This window comes from Pollachius pollachius (assembly GCF_949987615.1).
Source record: "Pollachius pollachius genome assembly, chromosome: 13".
Taxonomy (NCBI): Eukaryota; Metazoa; Chordata; class Actinopteri; order Gadiformes; family Gadidae; genus Pollachius; species Pollachius pollachius.
Genome location: NC_136946.1, coordinates 17,131,285 through 17,152,794, shown reverse-complemented (window position 1 = coordinate 17,152,794; position 21,510 = coordinate 17,131,285). Strand labels below are relative to the sequence as shown.

At 47.2% G+C, this 21,510-nt stretch overlaps 1 protein-coding gene across 1 annotated transcript in view; it reads left to right on the top strand.

The window, feature by feature from the left end:
* Positions 1–7,914: 7,914 nt before the first annotated feature.
* Positions 7,915–21,510, top strand: part of thsd7aa (thrombospondin, type I, domain containing 7Aa) — a gene marked incomplete at both ends in the record, with an annotated part of 111,281 nt that continues 97,685 nt past the window's right edge. Inside the window, one exon of the mRNA XM_079749399.1 lies at positions 7,915–8,068. Within this exon, the coding sequence (XP_079605525.1) occupies positions 7,915–8,068 (154 nt within the window). The remainder of the gene's footprint in view (positions 8,069–21,510) is intronic.

The window sequence follows — 21,510 nt, the reverse complement described above, 5'->3', positions numbered from 1 at the left end:
ACACACACACACACATACACACACACAAAGGTTGTTCCTAGCTCCAGCTAGGCCCAGGGGAACCCCAACAAGTGTCCACCTCTACCTCAACTTCGAAGGACATCAAAGCCGGCTTATCTCAGGAGGTAGAGCAGTTGTCTTGTAACCGAAAGGTTGCTAGTTCGATCCCCAGCTCCTCCTAGCTGAGTGTTGATGTGTCCCTGAGCAAGACACTTAACCCTAACTGCTCCTGACGAGCTGGCTGTCGCCTTGCATGGTTGACTCTGTCGTCGGTGTGTATTAACCGATGTAAGTCGCTTTGGATAAAAGCGTCTGCTAAATGCCCTAATTGTAATTGTTAAATACACAAAAGGAAAATTTAATGTTTTTATATATAATCATTAATGGGAATAAAATGTTAATGCCAATTTACTGTCTGATGAGGAACACAAAATGTAGACTTTCGATGTGGGAGGACATTGGGTTAAAGCTGGAAGAGTGTGGAGCGAGAGCAAAGGTTCCCAGTGCCTTGTGCCGTGAGGCTATATGTATACCATGACACTCCCACTTAATACAGAACCCTGCCATAGGTTAGGTTACGTTGATGTTTTTCATTATTATTGATTATTTCGATTTTGTGCTCCATTTCAATATTATACGTGACTAATACTGCAAATGTATAGCCGATTTGTATGGACCTGTAGTGTATCCATGTGATACTTTCTTGACAGTCTACATTGTGTGAAACTGCAAACAAATGCTACTACCCTCCTCCTGGTAGTCACTGCTTCTTCCATCATGCCCTGACATGGAGAGCCCTTAGCTCCTGCTTTGGGTGGTTAGCCCTGAGCTCCTGCTTTGGGTGGTTAGCCCTTAGCTCCTGCTTTGGGTGGTTAGCCCTTAGCTCCTGGTTTGGGTGGTTAGCCCTTAGCTCCTGCTTTGGGTGGTTAGCCCTTAGCTCCTGCTTTGGGTGGTTAGCCCTTAGCTCCTGGTTTGGGTGGTTAGCCCTTAGCTCCTGGTTTGGGTGGTTAGCCCTTAGCTCCTGCTTTGGGTGGTTAGCCCTGAGCTCCTGCTTTGGGTGGTTAGCCCTTAGCTCCTGGTTTGGGGGGTTAGCCCTAAGCTCCTGGTTTGGGGGGTTAGCCTTGAGCTCCTGGTTTGGATGGTTAGCCCTTAGCTCCTGGTTTGGGTGGTTAGCCCTGAGCTCCTGGTATGGTTGGTGGGGCCTGGCTCCTGGTTTGGGGGGTTAGCCCTGAGCTCCTGGTATGGTTGGTGGGGCCTGGCTCCTGGTTTGGGGGGTTAGCCCTGAGCTCCTGGTATGGTTGGTGGGGCCTGGCTCCTGGTTTGGGGGGTTAGCCCTGAGCTCCTGGTACGGTTGGTGGGGCCTGGCTCCTGGTTTGGGGGGTTAGCCCTGAGCTCCTGGTATGGTTGGTGGGGCCTGGCTCCTGGTTTGGGGGGTTAGCCCTGAGCTCCTGGTATGGTTGGTGGGGCCTGGCTCCTGGTTTGGGGGGTTAGCCCTGAGCTCCTGGTATGGTTGGTGGGGCCTGGCTCCTGGTTTGGGGGGTTAGCCCTGAGCTCCTGGTAAGGTTGGTGGGGCCTGGCTCCTGGTTTGGATGGTGGTGGGCCTGGACTCTAACAGGTTCGGGAACCAATAGAGCAGGCGTTAAGAGGATCAGCACCCCTCAAGCCCTGAGCGGGTTTAGAGGTTTATTGGGCATGCTTTCATGAGATAGATTCAATAGCTATGATGTTTTTTAGATTAAAAAAGGCCCTCATGTACAACTTTTGTTGAGAGGCTCATATTTGTATGTCATTACTGCAAGTGGTAACAAGAGTTTCACAAGACATCAATATTTATGAACTACTAATGTGGGAGAATGTGGCGCACTCAGAGCTTGTCAAGGAGCGATTGTCTCATACATATTTGTGTGTTTTCAATTGATGTTTATTTAAATGTATTTAATATTAAAAAAACATTTTATGTTTGGGTTATTGCAGCCATAGCTTCCCCCCAAAGATAGAAGTTCAGGATCACTGCAGTAGTTCTGTTCAGAACGGTCTAATGGCATCACACACACACACACACACACACACACACACACACACACACACACACACACACACACACACACACACACACACACACACACACACACACACACACACACACACACACACAAAGGCTATCAGCCCCCTCGGTTATACAGCATGATGAGAAGAGTCATTTGATACAAATTAATTTCATGTATTAAAAGCATGAATAAATATCCAGCCTCTCCCATGGGGTACATGCCCAGCCCCTATTGCCCCTATGGTTGCAATGCTCTGGTTGTAAAACTATCAAAGCCCTGAACTTACTCCCCTCAGCGGTGGAGTGATTGATGTGTAGCCTCGCCCGGCCTTGCCTCTCTATGACATGTTTAGCCATTGTGCTGCAAATTACATTTTGCTCATATCTGGGAGTTGGAAATGCCTCAGTCGGAAGCACTGAAATATGCGTATGTGATATTAATTTCTCCAACCCTCTCTCCCACTTGCATACTCTATCCCTCTCTCTCTCTCGCTCTCTCTCTCGCTCTCTCTCTCGTTTCATCTTCCTTTTTCTTGCCACTAATCAGAAATGATCAGAGAGGGAGGGGTAGGGGGGGTCATGTGTGTGTGTGAGGGGCGAGGGTGGGCTGGTGGAAGCACTGGCAGTGCTTGGATCTCTGCTCATCTGTACCCCCCCCCCACTCACCCAGTCACCACAGCTCTCTCCCAATTAGCCAGCAGAACACTTCCTTCCTTCCTTGTGTTTTGTTTGGATGACAGAACATCACAGGAGCCTCCTCCTGTGTATTTGTACACAGAGATCTCTGTAAACAACTCTGATCTCTCTCCATATACATGCACACTCACCCACCCGTACACACACACTATAGGAGCAGTGTACTGCGGCAACCTCTGTATGAGCCATAATCTGTTCTGGATTATTCTACACTCAATGTTCTACTGCTGTTCTGCACCAGATAGGCTGTACAGCAGTATGCTACGTTTTTATCTGTAGGGACAGGAATCAACAGGGACCTCATAATATCATATCACAATGATCTTTGAGTGCCGATGCCATCTGTACTGCAATTCTGTAAATACGTGGAATATTGCGCTACGATATAAGGCTTTTTTTTGTGCGATTTAATCTTTTGTGTGTTTAAAAATAATGTAAGTTCCAGTCTGGGTCTGGGTCATTAACCTGCCCTAACAGAACAGAATGGAGTCGATGTGACTGCAGGCTAATATACTACAGCGTCCTCTGTAGACAGCGTATCATTCACTTGCTTCCATCCAAATTACATTGACTTTTGCCCTCATGCTTGCCCTCATGACTTCTTGCTGAAAATGTTTTATTTACAAATATTTTTGAGTTGACCTGATAATCCATACAAGCATTGCGGGACTAAAGAATCGTCTTTCTCACATGTTTATCCATCCCTAATGTCACACTACGTTGTACTGTGCTGCGTATGCTATGCTTCACTAAACTATGCTATATTATACCTTACTATGCTATAGCCTACTATATGCTATACAGCTATAATGGTTGAGTACTGTATTATTATTTTTTTTTCTTTATTTTCTTGAACATGTAGACATTAACAAAAAAAATATATTTAAGAATCAACATAGACATATACAACAAAATTAAATAGTCCTATTACATGTTCAAGAAAAAGGAGTAGAGGGAAACAAAAGCTTGTAGGTCCCTATCCCCTTCTTACAGTTAAATAAACCATTATCACGATCAATATTAAGTATTTACATCTATTTATATATTTACATACCTTTTTCTTATAATTGCACATTTAACAAACATCACTTCTATAGCCTACTCGTCATTTCCATCAATGAATATTATCACAAATCTCATATTTTCCTATACTTATCTATATTATACTGTCCATACAACTACACTATACTAATCTATACTACACGGTTCATGCAACTATACCATTTACTATACTATACTTTACTGTCCTACACAACTATACTTATCTTTATTATACTGTTCATCACACAACTATCTATACTATGCTGTTCATACAACTATACCATATGCTATACTGTACCATACCACATAGCTACTATACTATACTGTGTAGTTGATCTAGCTTGTTTAGCCAGACCCATCCTAGTGCAGACTTAGAGGAGACTGTCCTGGTGTCGGTGCAGACTTAGAGCCGTCCTGGTGTCTGTACAGACTTAGAGCCGTCCTGGTGTCTGTACAGACTTAGAGCCGTCCTGGTGTCTGTACAGACTTAGAGCCGTCCTGGTGTCTGTGCAGACTTAGAGGAGACCGTCCTGGTGTCTGTACAGACTTAGAGCCGTCCTGGTGTCTGTACAGACTTAGAGGAGACCGTCCTGGTGTCTGTGCAGACTCAGAGGAGACCGTCCTGGTGTCTGTACAGACAGGGCATAGGACAGACACCGGCGCGGCAGAAGCTCAGGAGGTAGAGAGAGTTTTCTGGTAACCGGAAGGTTGCCGGTTCGATCCCCGGTTCCTCCTAGCTGAGCGTCAAAGTGTCCCTGAGCAAGACGCCTCACCCTGACTGCTCCGGGCAGAGGTTGGTGCCGTCCCCTGTCTATATAAGATATGGAAAGGAATCATGATGGCAACCCACCATGACTCCCGAGGGGGTTAGACTTTCTTCTTCTCTTCTTTAGAGACTTAGAGGCGAGCTGTAATCCTGCCCACCGAGTCCACTAATCAGGTTTGTGGTCGCCCCCTCGGAGGCCCGTAAGCTCCATGACTCTTATCTCTGCCACCGCCCCGTCCCTCCCTCAGCCGTGAGGGGGCTGTGATTGGCCCGCTTGCCCGATGACCAGCAGTCCAGGCCGGTAAAGCTACTGCACACGTGCAGGAGCGTGCACGAGGAAGGAGGACCCGAGCAGACATGGAGGTGGGGGGGTCTGTCCCACACAGGCCATAGATGTACACGATATAGAACACACATGGCTTGCTCGTTCTATGTATACTGCCATTTTTGTTCTCTGACATCATTATCGGGTATAATAATTAACCATTAATTAAAATTATTTAATGCAGTAATATTTATTAAATGACAATTACCCAACAGTTATGTTGGGTAATGTTCTAGTCTTCATTCACTAATGGTGTTACTGTTATATAAGGTATTAAATGATCCATTCGTTAATATGGTCAGGGTTAACCACCAACGCTCCTCAAGGCTGATCCCTTCGGGTTAGAGTTCACCACAAACCTAACCCTATTATATAATGAATGCATGAATACCTAAGTTAACATGAATACCATTAGTAAACATGAAGACATTAGTTGATTACTAGACGGTTAGAAAACGGTTAATTAAGTGTTGGTTAATTCTTAGTTAATAAAGCTTATTACTGCATAAACGTGTTCATATTTGGATTATTGTACCCTTATTGTTTTCCCCATAGTTGTACTAGTTGTAGTGAAGCCTCTGATCCATTCCTTTGTCCTTCTTTATCTTCAGTGGTTTGCTAATGGTTCTACTCACAAAATACTTCCACCTGGGAACGTGCTGCAAGAAAATAGTTGCTGTCTTTGTGCGTGTGTGTTTGTGTTTGTTTGTGTGTGTGTGTGTGTGTGTGTGTGCGTTTGAAAGAGAGGCGGTGTGTCTGTGTGTGTGTGTTTTAAAGAGAAGTGATCAGTGTGTGTGTGTGTGTGTGTGTGTATGTTCTTGTGTGTGTGTGCGTTTGTGTGTGGACTCCTATTTTCCAATTCATGACACCGTTTGGGGGGAGCATATAGGGGTGCCGCTGGCTGGAGGCTCCAGCGTGTGTGTGTGTGTGTGTGTGTGTGTGTGTGTGTGTGTGTGTGTGTGTGTGTGTGTGTGAGTGTGTGTGGGGGGGCGTTCTTCTCCACAGCCACAGCATGAGGTGAAATGTGGTCCTATTAACCTAATGACTGTGAAATGACAGAATGGGACCTCAACGGTTTGGAGGGGAGGGGTCTCGCAATAGGGGCCAGGTATGGGAGGGGTGAGTTTGAATGGGGAAGTCCCCATGCGACAAAACATCTTCACACATAAGAAACATTCTGTGTCATTTTTTACATTTTTATTAATGAATTCACATTTTTTGGGACCATTTGTAAAACCAGGAAGGTACATGGGGGGGGGGGGGGGATGGGGTTAGTGCGCTTGATTGTCGATGGGGGGGGTGTGCAATATTCATTCATAACGTCAAAATATAACACTTTGAATAAGAATAATAAGTCAAAGTTAGATCAAACTTATAGTCCATATATTTCACTTTAGACCGTTTCCGTTCAGGATTAGGTCCTGGCTGGATGTGTTGTTATTGTGGTGTAATGTGGTGTAATATGGTGCTGGTTGTGGTGTTATTGTGTTGCTGGTTCGAGGACCATCAGTGTTGTGTTGTTGCTGTGGAGCTGCTGGGGTGGGGGGCAGGGTGACCCAGGTTACCTCAGGCCATGTGGTGATGAACTGGCACCTCCCTCACGCACGGCGGAGGAGGGAGGTGAGGGGAGGAGAGAGGGGGAGGAGGGGAGGGGAGGGGAGGAGAGAGGGGGAGGAGGGGAGGGGAGGAGAGAGGTGGAGGAGGGGAGGGGATGAGGGGAGGGGATGAGGGAGGAGGAGGAGGGAGGTGGAGGAGGGGAGGGGAGAGGTGGAGAAGGGAGGGGAGGAGGGAGGTGGAGGAGAGGAAGTGGAGGATGGAGGTGGAGGAGTGTTTTTACTGCGCCCTCATGAATTACTGATGCGGTGGCGCTCTGCTGTAACTGAATGATGATGTGTTACAGGGTGACGGTTACACAAGGACACCAAGCCACCGGGGTCTGCCTTTATATCATGATACACACACACACACACACACACACACACACGTTCCAATGCGCATGCATACTTGCACTTATTTGAATGTGCGCATTGTGCAACATTTCCAATTACGCATTTCTGCATCTGGGTACACCTGGTAACAACAACCGATTCAGTTATAGTGCTCACTCACAACAACCAACCGCACAAACACACAGACACACACACACACACACACACAAACACACAGACACACACACACACACACACAAACGGCGTCCTCCGCCTGCTATTCCAAGCTGCCGGCTTCAGTTCACATGCACATTAGTTTCACTAAGTATTACTTTTAAAAAGGAGGGGGGCGGGGGGGCGACATAAGAAGGTATTGTGAGTGAGAGAGAGAGAGAGAGAGAGAGAGAGAGAGAGAGAGCGAGAGAGAGAGAGAGAGAGAGAGAGAGAGAGAGGTGCTGGAAGTGGATTTGTGCGTCACGGCGTGCATGTTTTGAGGACAGCGAGAGGGAAAAAGAGTGTGAGAGATCAAAAAAGACAGAAATTAAAAACGAGAGTGTGTACGGGGAGAGGGATTGAGTGCTAGTGTGCGCGTCTTCAGGGTGCAGAAGGAGAAAGCAGAAGTGGGTGCGCGCGCTTGCGAGCGTGCGTGGGGATGAGGGAGCGAGAGCGCGAGAGGAGGGAGGCGCTGCTTGACGAGCTCAGGACGCAGAGGCAGCAGAGCAGCAGCCGGGGAGGAATCTATTGTCTGTCGGAGCGCGTCCCTCTCACTCTGTGACTGAGAAGGAGTAGGAGTAGGAAGTAGGAGGAGGACATCCGCGGAGTGGGACTGCAGCCGATTCGTTCCCCGGGGGATCAGTGGATGTGGTACCAGGGACGGGAGGCTCGGAGCCGGCACCGTGCGCAGGAGGAGACCCGGACAAAAGCAGGATAAGAACCCACACTTTCCGCCCCCCCTCCCCCCCTCCCCCCCTCCCCTTGACGGGCAGAGCAGGAGCCTGCGTCCGCAGTGTGACCGTGGTTCTTCTGGTTGGTGTTCGTGCACTGTTGTGGAGAGGTTGTGTGTTCGGATCTCCGGTGCTCCGTATTGGATCTACTCGCCGCCTCAGTAGCCATGGGGCTGGCCGGCGGAGGGAAGGGGACGCCGGGTGTCTCTAGCGGGGCGCTCACTCTCCTCTGGAGGTTCTGGCCGCTCCTGCTGGTCTCCTTGCTGGAGGTCGATGCTCAGACCGCGGAGGACGCGAAGCCCATATACATCTGGCAGACAGGTAGGCTGCCCCTCGTCTCCTTGTGCTGGTCTCCTTGTGCTGCCCACTCGTCTCCTCGGACCCTGTGATGATGTTCCGTGATTTCAGTCCAATGCCCAATGCATGCTATTCCAATGCTAGGGGTTATCACCTAGCGAGAGCGTTTCATCCGCTCACATTAACTTTGCCGGGATTTACGGGAATTAACTTTGTCTGGATTATGTATTCGTACCCAGATCCCTGGTTTAAGCAGACCACCACCAGCCTGGAGGTAGAGGGTTCTAGCAGACCCATGAGAGCCTGTATAGGTAGAGGGTTTTTAGCAGAACCCAGAGTCTTGCTGTAGGTTATCTGCTGTTCACACCTCCACCCAATGTGGTGGGTTCCAACACGCGGGCCAAAAAGTTGTAGGACATTATCATTTAGCGCTACATTTACAGCTGTGTTATTTTTTTTTGGATGTTTTTTCAACGACACACACGACGTTATCTTTGGATTCATTCCTGCACCAAAAGTTTACATTGCTCCAGATAATTGTCCTTGTACTTGATTGAGTAAAAAGGCCCGCGGACGGTGAGCCGTTAAATGGCGGCGGTGCAGACACGTGCTCTGGGTGTTGTTGTGGAGAGAAACTTGTGCTTCAGCACTAGCAGCAGCAGCGCGCGATGCTGCTAACACGTTTACTGCAGTCCCCGATGGGGATGCCTGCACGTTCTGCCCTGTGCTGGTACGGTATAGATTATCCAGCAGCACCACACTGGCTGCTTGACTGTTGCCCGGCCGTGGGACTCCCCAGCCACGCCGCTACTGGCCTCATTAATCACCGTTTGACGTCTGCGGAATTGACGCGAAATTGCGTGCGCGCGTGTGTGGAAGTGTTAGTTCCTCCCATACAGTGCACATACCTGCCCCCCCCCCCCGCTCTGTGACTCACTGCCTTCCAGCTATAGCTGCTATTATTCCTGTGTATTTATTCCCAATTATTAACCTTATTGTGCGGCGAATACCAACACAATAACAACCTTGCAGTGGAGGTTACCGGGGGGCGAGTGTGAGTTCCTTGACACCGCACTGACTGATGGGGGGAGAAGTGTTTCTCAGTGCTGGGTCATCCTCGGGAGGGATACCGGCTGATGACCTTATAAAGCCACGCTCCAGTGCATGGGTTAGGAGTGCACCAATAGGATGGGGGAGGGGGTGGGGCAGGTGTGTGTTTGTGTGCGTGTCAGGGTGAGAAGAGTTCTTTGGATGCACCGGGGAGATCAATGTTCAATTTTGACTCTCTCCTCCCCCACTATCCCCTTTCCCACCATCTCTCTCTTCCCCTGTAGATCAATTCACTGGTGTCTGTCCCCCTCCATGCCCCCACCCCCATCCTGGGTTAGGGTTATCAATAAGGAGAGCCCCCCCCCTCCCTGTGTGTAACTGCCTAAACTCAGCCTTCTGCTGCCCAGATCAATGCTATCGATGGACCCGGCCTCGTCGTCCTCCCAGGACTAGCTCTGCTGCAGGACCCCTCCACGCGTCTGTGTTCATATAAGGATAGATATATATATAGTATATATATATATATATATGTATATAAACTGTATATATATATAAGGATTAGGAAACGTCTCAGTAAGACACCAAATGGCTGCTCTGCATTCAGTTGTAGTGGATTGCATCTGTTTATTGCATCTGTTTATTTCAGCACAAGGTCGATTCGAAAGAAGGGTACAAAAAATTATTTTGGAATGACTCTCAGCACTTTAACTCCCATGTTCTCTTCTGTTTAATTCAAGAGATTACATAGCATCTTAAGCTATGGGTCTGACAAAGGCATCTACGTACCTGAGCACAGCGGTATGCGATTTAAACCGAAGCACAGCTTTTCTTTATAGCTCTGATTGTATTGTAATGCGTGGACAGAATGTCCAAATACTATCAGATCGAGACCCCAAAGTCACTTTTAACAAAACACTATGAGGTCAGAGCGAGAAGGAATACTAAAGCAAGTGGATTTTATCAAACCTTGATGGAACCTGCACCTTTATTGATACGCAGTCCTCCCCACCTCCTCGTTTGTTTTAATGGCAAAGACCACCACAATTATCTCTGTCTGCCCGCCCTCCCCCCCATGTTTCTATCTCTCTTCTCCCCATGTCGTTGTCAATCTCCCTCTCTCTGCCCTCCTCCCTCTCTCCAACTCCCCCCCTCTCTCTCTCTCTCTCTATCTATCTCTCCCTCTCCCTCTCTGTGTGTGTGTGTCTCTCTCTCTGTCTCTCTCACTCCCTCTCTCTCTCCCCCCCTCTCTCTCTTCCTCTCTCTGTGTCTTCCCCTCTCTCAAACTCTGCCTCTTTCTGTTTCTCTCTCTCACCCTCTCTCTCTCTCCCCCTCCCTCTCTCTCTCTGCCTCTCTCTCTGTGTCTCTCTCTCTCCATCTCTCTCTCTCTCCCTATCTGTGTGTGTCTCTCTCTCTCTCCCTCTCTCTCTCCCTCACTCTCTTTCTCTCTCCATCTCTCTGTGTGTGTCTCTCTCTCCATCTCTCTCTCTCCCTCTCTCTGTCTCTCTCTATCTCTCTCTGTGTCTCCCCCTCTCTCCCCCCCCACCCCTGTCCACCACCATGACCAGCTCATGGCCCTTGCCCACAACACAATGTTACAAGATTAAGGATAGAGCAGCAAAGCAGAACAGATTGGCCCGGTCAAGCTAACCTACATACGACCACGGAGAGCGGTTATGTGTAGTGCACATGGCTCCCACTGACCTGGGGGGGCCGGGGTTTTTCACCTCCGTGAAAAACAAACGAGTGGGGCGGGTCTTAACTGGGCTGCTGGACTGGGAGACAGGTCTGCCTGTGGTGCTCTCTGGGTGGTCGCTGTGGAAGAAAGTGCTTCAATCAGTGGAGTTCATTTCGAAACGCTGATGAGAACGTTCTGCATAAGGTGTTTAGCAACAAGGCTCGTCAATAACCGATAGTGGTATCGGTTATTGACCCAACGTCACCGATGAGACCAAGGAATGGATTAGCGATCGATGCTTGTGGCGCCGAGCTCCTAATGTAGAAGAAGTCTGTGGCGGTGGATCGGATGGGCACTCCTGATCAAAGCGTTGTTAAACTTAAGGAGTTGTGCGATGGATGTGAATGATAGTGTACCGTATTGAATCCACTGTGACCTGGGCGGAAGGCAGCGGGCCGGCCTGGCCCGGATCAGGTGCTAGGGAACGCCCCCTCGCTCAGACAGCAGGACAGAGCAGAACACGATGTGGCTGTGGAGAGCAGGCTGTTTGAGAGAGACCGCGTGGAACAAACAGACAAAGGGAAGCTCTTTAACGCCCTGCTACGGTCCCGCTGACCTGTGCCCCCTACAGACCTCCCTGAACCCCCCTCTCCCCGCCCCTCCCTATGATTGGTGGCGGTGTTCGCGTGCGACACCCCTCAGCTGTAGATGATGCGTGTGTCCCCGCATGGCACTCAGAAAACACAGGAGGCTGGAAGCTCTATTGTTCTTTAAACCACCCCCACCTCCAACCCCCTACACACACACACACACACACACACGCGCGCGCGCGTCCCGCTACCACCACCCCGCCCCCTGTTCTTTCCTTTATTTGAATCTGACATTTAACCTCCTGCTGAGGGGGAGGGGCCTGGTGGAGCGGGGGCCGTATATGTCCATACGCGACGTGCCAAGTGTCAAGGGCCTCATTGTGGAGGGCCCGCATCCGCAATGTGTGTGGAGAAGGGATCTCAGCCTGGGCAGATGGGGTGTGTGTCTGTGTGTCTGTTTGTCTCTGTGTGTGTGTCTGTGTGTGTGTGTGTGTGTATGTGTCTGTGTCTGTGTGTATTCTTTATATATTTAGTGTGTGTGTGTGTGCCTTGCTGAAAGGCACTCATTGCAACACGCAGACGTACACGACTGAAGGCTTTTCTTTCTGGTAAACACTTCCACGCTGTGGTGTTGGAATGGGGCCGATTCACCGGCTAGTTCATCAAAGCAAATGGGAAAAAGCAGAGGAAATGATTTGTGTTTGTTTCTGGGAGCCATCAAGTGCCAAATTGCTCCGATTACTGTACAGGCTTTTTGGAGAAACACAATTTCCAGCTGGTTGGTTTTTGCTTGGCATTCAGTGAATAAAAGCTTGTGTGTTCATGCACACATGCACACACAGACACACACACACACACACGCACACACAGAAATACACACACAAACTCAAATGGACACATGGGTATATGAACTGTACACAAACACACAATCATGTAAATTGTATCAATATAAATTAATATGAAAGCGCACATTTGTGCATTTCACATTTCTGACACTATTCCACAATTGGATGAAGCCCTGTGTTTGTGCACCAGCTCCCTATCCTCCTCCCCCAGCTCCCTATCCTCCTCCCCCACCTCTCTCTCTCCATCACCTCCTCGTCCTCCCTCTGAGCATGTCCATCTGCCCTCCTCCCGGCCCACAAGCCCGTCTCTATTCTGCTCCCCCTGCTCCCACAGAGGTCTCCATAATCAGGGTTTGTGTCCCAGCCGGGAACACCACCGCTTGGCACGAAGGAACAGAGTGACAGAGTGGTTTGTCGCCCACCTCTCTCCTCTCTCTTTTCTTGTCTTGTCTTTCCTCCTGCCTCCTCCCCCGCTCCGCTCCTCTGAGGTGAACAACGGCCAGCGTCACATCCCCGCCGCTGAGGGAAAACACACACTGTTACAGATGGGGCCGGGAGTGTGTGTGTGTGTTGGCTCATTGTGTGTGTTGGTGTGTGTGTGTGTGCGTTGTGTGCTTTTGTGGTTGTGTGTGTGTGTGTGTGTTGGCTCACTGTGTGTTGGTGTGTGTGTGTGTTGTGTGTCATTGTGGTTGTGTGTGTGTGTGTGAGCATTGCGTCTCCTGTTTGTGTGCGTTGTATCATTGTCTTAGTGTGAGTGTGTCTCGTGTTCTGCTTGTATCTATGGATGCGTGTGTATTTATTTAGTGGATGTTGTTGCAATAGAGGGAAAGAATGCTTTTCTGCTGAAATATTTATAATGTTTGCTTATCGTTCTGCTCTGCCATACGAAACAACTGCTGGAGCAATCTCTCCATTACCACATTCTGGGTTTCTGACGTGGTGTTGGTCTACAAAGTGAGCTGGCCTTGAACTGACTCAGTCAACACCATAGGCCTCCAACTAGTCCTTCCACCACACTGAGGATGCCTGGTGGTTGCAATATATTGTTGTTATCAAAAGCTTGAGATCAGGTTCTGGATTCACTGTATCTTTAGCAGAATTCAATTTTACACAAGGTCACATTTACCCCCCCCCCCCCCCCCGCTGCTCTTTGTGATGGCAACCATGAAGGTACCTTTTTCTTTAAACTACAAAAAGATCTAGTGTGCATAAATAAAAGCAAACTATTAAATTGTCCAATCGGATTCCAAACAACCAGGGGGGTCATAGTGCTGCTATACTCGTCCACGGTTCCTCAACAAAGCCATTTTTCCCGGTAACCAGATTTGCAGCGTTTAAGCCTTCCTGCTTTCAGCGCTTCCCTGGTCCAATTGGTCCACTCCAGGAAGGCTCCACGTCGGGCCTGTTGGCATGACGACCGCTCGGGACAAAACGTGCTGAGGATTGAGCTAATCACTCTTAAGAGCTTTTCATGTAGCGGTCAGAACTCACAGGCCCCACGCACACCAACACACACACACACACACACACACACACACACACACACACACACAGGGTCTTTGATTAGCAGTAACAGAGCCAGAAGCCTCACCAGTCAGGACCCATAGTTTGTCCCTGGACCATTCCAGCTGGAACGCCGTCCTGTTGTTGGTCCAGTGCAGACTCCTGGAGGAGCAGATACCCTTTACTCTTTATTTCTGTATGGCGTGCTTTAAAATAATACATTAAAAGGTGTCCAGTCGTCATGGAAACTGTTATGTGTCATTGCATCTCGTGCTGCACAAAAACATATACTACATGATTTGTGAGAATGATATAAAAAAGTTTATGCAGATGATGAACTAGCTGCCGCTGGGTGAGTAGTGTAGCATATGAACCCCTTTAACTGAGCCACATGGCTCTGGATAAGAAGCTGCTGTATTATTCATACCTTTAGACAGTGGGTTGCAGATCAGATCTCTATCGGCAATTCAAAGGATGATCGACAATTAGTTTTTCCTATGGCTACAATACTGTGATTTTTACCGTACTCACTATCAGAACTCCATAAACAGAGTGCAGGTAGACTCCATCTGAGTAGCTCTCTGCCTTTTCCAAAAAAATACATTTTAGGACGCTTTTAATTGTAAAACCCTGGATATTTTCCATGTCCTGCCTCGCCGAGTGTGGGCAGGAAGAAGCTTCAATAGGCGGTTGAGGCTCTTCAGTGTGCACACATTCGGCGCAGCGGGATGTCTGTGTTTTGCAGACATACGCTTTTTATAGTAATTTGCAAATAATCTGTTTATCCGCCTGGACTACTTTGGATTACAGCATGCAGTCATCTCGTTGTGACCATTTTCACTCTTTATATATATTTCGGTATTTTGGGTGGTGAAATAAAAGGCATGAGGAGGAGCTTGGTTCATATGGATTCTCTGTTTGTAGAGTAACATCAGAACCTAGAATCTGCCCCCTGCTGTGAATGCAGAGATGTCTCTGAGCAGATTGTACTCCATGATCATCAGCACGAGTAATGAGGGAATTTTCAAATTGTTTTGCAGTCTCCTTTCCATGGACCTGACAACCAGCTCAGGGACCCCCCTCCGTCTCACTAAGGCCCCGGGCCCCAGAGTCACCGCTGGGCTCACTGTGGGCGGGCTGGCTCACTGCATAAAAGCCCCACTCGTTAATTGAAGTTAGACAGTGTACCGAGCTCCCCATACTAACAAGGAGGCAAGGGCATTCATAGAGGTACTCATCCAGGTACTAGTATCAGTCAGAGATGGAAATTAACTTTTTTGCCCACCAGCCACTGTGGCAGGTAGATTTAAAAATCTACCAGCCACTCATCTGTTTTACCAGCCACTTTTTATACGCTATATTTTTCTTTTAATATATGCGGACATTTTAAACAATATAATAGTAACAATAGATAAGAAAAGTGTTTTTCATACACATCATTTTTTCCATCAGAAGTGATTTTTACTGTAAGTAGGCGCTACCAAGGAACTGAGTTGAAAATGTTACACTCTTACCGCATATGATAAACAATACACAGGTATCTGCCATGTTAAGTCATGTTTATTTCAAAGGTGTTACGATGACAAGTTTGGGGATAATTCATCTATACAAAGTATTTTCAATTAAAAACAAATTGACATATTAACAATAAAACAACATGGCTACACCATCATAAGTCAATAGGAACATTTGTTTTTTCAGTGCACTGGCCTTTTTATTTCTTCAATTCAACCAGATGTATAATGTAATCTGCCCCTATAATGCAACAGATGTATCCTCTCGGTATAGGAAGGCTCATACTCTGCCTATGCATTCGAAATTAAACATTTGAAAACAGACCATGAAGAAACAAGAACAAGAAACAATGACTTCATAAGTGCAAGACACATTGAAAAACGTCAGAATACATTAAACTATATATATATATAGGAACTCGTTAGCGTATCTGTTTGTGTACGTTCGCTATGCAGCCCTGCTATTGCGCATTCAGACTAGCCTTTGTCAAAGGAATACCCGGTCAATGATGGATTTAATATGGACACAAACGACTAAACATTGGATCTTTGTATGGATTTATATGCACGTTACGGGATGATTTGATAAGCTCCTGTAAGGGCTACGATGGCACAGATGACAGCTGATTTGGAACGGAACAACAGCAAAGTAAGGAACTCCGATTTTTTATTCTTTTTTATTGTTTTATTCGAAGCCTGTAAAAAGGTATTCGGGACAGCCCTACGTCTTAGCGCACACACTGGACATCTGTTTTGACCAGACTGACAGAAAGCAGCTGTTTGCCAAACAATTGAGCAGAGCTCTAAGGTTACCCAACATGCTAGTTTTCCGACAGCAACAAACTATTGCATTAGGCCTAATAGAAAATAAAAAATTAACTTACGTGCAGTGCCATTCGAAGTGTTGAAATGGCCTTCCCTTTTTAGAAATTGCGTGTGCATTTCGAAATAGTAGAGCCTATCAAGCTGGGCTGTTTTGAGGGTAACGAGCGTCCTCATCGCTGTCGTGGTGTCGGGCGCTGATTTTCCCTTGGCAATTTTCAAAACGTGAAGGTGACTTTTTGAGGACTCGTGGTCCTTCACGGCTTCAAATTTTAGGTTTTGTGTCCCACTCACAAAACTATTGGACCTGTGGCCATCCGAAGCATGTTTACGACAGAGAGCACAGAACATTGTATGGCTCGTCCCGTCAAACACCAGCCGGTCACTGTCCGATGTTTGCCATCTCTTATTAAAAATATACCGAATGTTGATACCGGCATATTATCTCTATGGTTACCGGTATATTATCCCGGATGTTGACAGTCGCAGTTCAGCAAAAGAGGCGTAGAAGAAGAAGGGGGCCGGATGTTGACAGTAATGGTTGTGGAACTGTGCAGCGCCGTATGACGAATGTATTAAATATGCACGGACTTGACTGGAAAGTATTACCCGACACAGTGGCGGGTGAAGTGACACAATTCAACCGCCACCATACAAATCCACCCGCTAATGGCGTGTGGCGGGTGTTAATTTCCATCCCTGGTATCAGTATACCACAGAAGCATTTAGTTTTGCTTCATTCCTCCTCTGCTCATTAACATTGATGATGAACCAACAAAACCAACCAACTTCCTAAATCCATCACAATGGTAAGCCCACATGCATGTGTAACGGAGCAAATAAAATGAGTATGTAAATAGTTAAATCCTGTATCATTGGGTCAAGACTTTTATTTTGATATGTTGCTAATGTGGCATTTCGGATATCCTGCAGCAGAAAAGACGGTATCTGCTGCAGGTAGGTTGAGTACAGAACGTGTCCGCATAAAACATTTGTTATAAGTAATTTTACCATTGTCACTTATCTCTAGACGGTTGTTTAATACACTTCTGATATTTGGCATAGTATTGTTCTTTTATTTGATTTTCGTTTGCAATTTGTAATATTGTATTCATTTTGTCTAGGCGGACCAGGAAATGTTTAAAACCTGTCCTTTATGTTTGCTGACCCATTGTGCAGGTAACCGATAAATTGTTTTAGTTTTATGTATGTTTAATCCCACTTGTGGCTTTGCTAGCACAATCTAGAATGTCTATTCTTTCCCGCCACTTTTGTGTTATCGCCGGTCGCCACATGAGTGGAGGGTTCACTTGTTTATGCGCGCTGTTCAGCGCGACTCCATTTTACATTATAGCAGAAAAGACGGTATCTGCTGCAGGCGGACCAGGAAATGTTTAAAACCTGTCCTTTATGTTTGCTGACCCATTGTGCAGGCAATAAAACCGCTGCACCCAATGCTGAGCGTCCGAGTCCATGCTTGAAAGGAAAACAAGAAAACACAACGCAGGTTACACATGCGTCATTTACATTGGAGGTTTGTGAGTTAACACGTTCATGTTGAGAAATGAACGTTGGCAACACTTCCTAACTGACTCAAGAACAAGGAAACCGTTTTCCACAATGTGCCCTCCGTGCACGGTAATCAAAGCCTCTGCGTTTTTAAAGCTTGCCAAATAAAAGAGTCCTTGTGTACTTAATCTGTCCAAAAGTGCATGGTTTCACTAAAGCTTGGACCTGCGTTGTCTCAGACTACTCACAGATTGCTCCTTCCACCATCAGCGCACCGGCAGCGCATGGCGGCGCAGTCACCAGTAACACAGAACCACCTTAACCCCTCGCTCACGCCTCACGCCAGCACCGGGCTGGGGGCAAAGATGCCTATGGAGATGTGGCTTATACTACGGTGAGGCTGGTTTGTGGTACTTTGAAACATGCAACTCCATTTTACTGCTCGTGCAACTCCATTTTACTGCTCCTGCAGTTTATAGAGGATTTGGTTTTATTTTCAAAATAATTGGGTACCTGTAGGTTCCAAGAGCTCCTTATTTGTGTCTCTCGATATCTCTCTGTCTCTCTCTTTCTCTCTGTCTCCCTCTCTCTGTGCCCCTCTCTCTCTCCCTCGATCCCCCCCCCCCCCCCCCCCCTCTCTCTCTGTCTCTCTCACGGTGTGTACAGTGTAAAGTGGCGGTGACCTAGAAAGTGTTGTCTGAGCCACTTGCTCAACGTAGACGATCGGTATTTCCATCCCACTTGTGGACCTGTGCTGGAGCTTTGATATCAGCCACAGGTGCAACACAATAGCCATTATGCCAGAAGTCCAGCCAAGTCTTCCTGCGCTCCCCATAGGTATTTCCTTTCACATTAGCCTCTGGCTGCAGCCACCATCCCTCTAGTACCAGGAAGGGGAGAAGGCGGTGAAGAAAACACAGGCAAACCTCGGGGAAATGGGAGGTTGGTTTCATGCGTTGCCATTCTTCATGTGCCAGTGCCTACAGGGCCAGGGCTTAAGTGAGTTACTGGGGTAGGTCTATTCATCATAGTTATAGCAGCCGGGGAAACAGCTCCCACCAAAAGAAACACTTCCCCAAAATCATCCCTCTTTTCCTTCCATCGCTTCCTTCCCAAAACGCATCATTACCCATGAGCCACCAGTCTCCAGGCCACCATGGCACCTTTATTTTGGTGCTGAAAGAGTTTGATCAATGTGTTGATAAATTGCAATACATTATCCTTCCGGTCCAAACATCTTGCTATTGATTATGGAACCTAATATTTTGGAAGGTTGGGAATTGGTTTGACTTTATCTCTTCCCGACCGTAGAAATTTCCAGCACACCTGGCCTGGGTTGTGGCAATCACAAACCTTCATCTAATATGGGGGGTTTAATACGGTGACTGTCCAGAGGGGCACTAGAGGCTTTTCATTTTCACATCAAATCTGTTGTAGTTCTCTCCAATTGGGTCCAAAGGCATTTGGGTCTGCCCCCGTTAACGACGCCCCCTGGAAATGAAGAATCAACTAATATGTTCCAGACAGACTAACATGCCTTTACCAATTGGTCTAATGATGTCAACCTAACATTATGTGATTAAGTAAAAACAGTGGTGGAAATATATGAGGGTAACTTGTTGGAACAGTGATATTAAAACACCCAGTTTGGTCGAACCATTGTAGCTCTGGTTGTCTGTCAGCTGCTTTCCAGTTCTGTGTTTACTTACCCCTCCACTTGTATTCTTAATGTGTCTTGATGTTTGTGTGTGTGTGTGTGTTTGTGTGCATCCATGTGTGTGTATGTGTGTGTGTGGGTGTTTGTGTTGGTACGTGTGTTTGTTTGTTTGTGTGTGTCCTTGTGTGTTTGTCTCTCTCTGTATCAGTTTGTTTGTGTGTGTGTTTGTGTGCGTCCGTGCGTGTGTGTGTGTGGGTCCCTGTGTGTGTGTGTGTGTTGGTGCCTGTTTGTGTGCGTCTGTCTGTGTGTGTGTGTGTGTGCATTCAGAGTTTTCTTGTACCTATATTGATGGGGCACCATACTGAGAAGCCTTTTCACAATGGTCTGCCTTGAATATAGAAGTGCTATCTATCACACAGATGCACAAACACACACATACACAAACACACACACACACACAAACACACACACACACACACACACACACACACACACACACACACAATCCCACACTTAATATGACGGACTGTAAAAATAGACTTCCTCCTGGTTGATCATTAAGCGCCGCTGTGCTGAAGCTGAATGTGGTTGGATAAGCTGCGTTCACCCTCCTCAATAGCAGTCATTTGTGAGCCACTTGAAGAGCTAATGGCAGGCAAACATGACAGAGAGAATTGATAAGTGTTAGTCTCTCACTCCACATTAAACACAAAGGCCAGCCGGCCCTGGTTAAGGGTTTGTTGTTGGGCTTCAGAATATGTATTTCCCAGGAGCATTATTGACAGATGACCTTTCTTTTGTGTAGCCAACCGCTTTTTAAATTGTGATTAAACACTAGATAGGGTTTGTTTTTGTTGTTGTAACAATGTTAATATGACTGCAATGAACCCTGAAATTGTTTGAATAAATTCTACATTTCATCGATTATGGTTGAATCTTTGGAGGGAAAACAAAGAGGTGTAATCTTCTGGGCTGTTTCTTACCGCTCATATGAAGATGTAGAGCCACATTCACCAAGGTACATACGCCTGGAAACAGGAACATGGCTCGTAAAATGTCAAAACCATTTGCTTTGGTATTTACAATTGCTTTTTATATAAACATAGACCATGTCAGTTTAATCAGGAGAGACAAGTATTGAGCATGAACCCAAACATTTATACACGTAACACATTTGGCGATGAGACGCCGTCATGAGGTCGGGGGTCTTTTTCACTGCCGCGAACCTTGGTGGAAAATGCTGCATATTTGCGTCTTAATTGATAGTTGACCTGATTATGTTCGCATGATGTCTCTCAGTATTTCCCTCTTATTTCTTTTTTCGGTTTTATTCGTTCTGTGCCTGAAGTAAAGGACCACCGCGGTTCACACCGCGGTGGAAACACAGACAGCAAGGGGCAGTGGTGGTACTATGGAGATGATCCCCTGATGGGGTCTAGACCTGGTGGTGGGGGGACTATGGAGATGATCCCCTGATGGGGTCTAGACCTGGTGGTGGGGGGACTATGGAGATGATCCCCTGATGGGGTCTAGACCTGGTGGTGGGACTATGGAGATGATCCCCTGATGGGGTCTAGACCTGGTGGTGGTGGAACTATGGATATGATCCCCCTGATGGGGTCTAGACCTGGTGGTGGGGGGACTATGGATATGATCCCCTGATGGGGTCTAGACCTGGTGGTGGGGGGACTATGGATGGAGGTCCTGGCCCTGGAGGACACCATCTCTTCCTCCACAGACAGGTGGAGCCTCCTAGGTGGAGCTGAGTCCTGGGGGTGGAGGGGGTGGAGGAGTGCTGCGACCAATGAAAACAGACTAGAGACAAGCACGAATGACAGATGTTTCCACACCCTGCACTCCTGGTAATGCATGAGGTCCTGATTGGTTGAGAGATGAAGGGCAGTGGCCTGCGACGCTTGGTTTGAGGGATTGCTGAGAGGGGAAGGGGCGGGGCCTGGGATCCCAGTGAGGGAATTTAGAACCCGACATACAGTGGGGCAAAAAAGTATTTAGTCAGCCTCCAATTGTGCAAGTTCTCCCACTTAAAAAGATGAGAGAGGCCTGTAATTTTCACCATAGGTATACCTCAGCTATGAGAGACAAAATGAAAAAAAAAATCTAGAAAATCACATTGTCTGATTTTTAAAGAATTTATTTGCAAATTATGGTGGAAAATAAGTATTTGGTCAATAACAAAAGGTCATCTCAATACTTTGTTACATGCCCTTTGTTGGCAATGACAGAGGTCAAACGTTTTCTGTAAGTCTTTACAAGGTTTTCACACACTGCTGCTGGTATTTT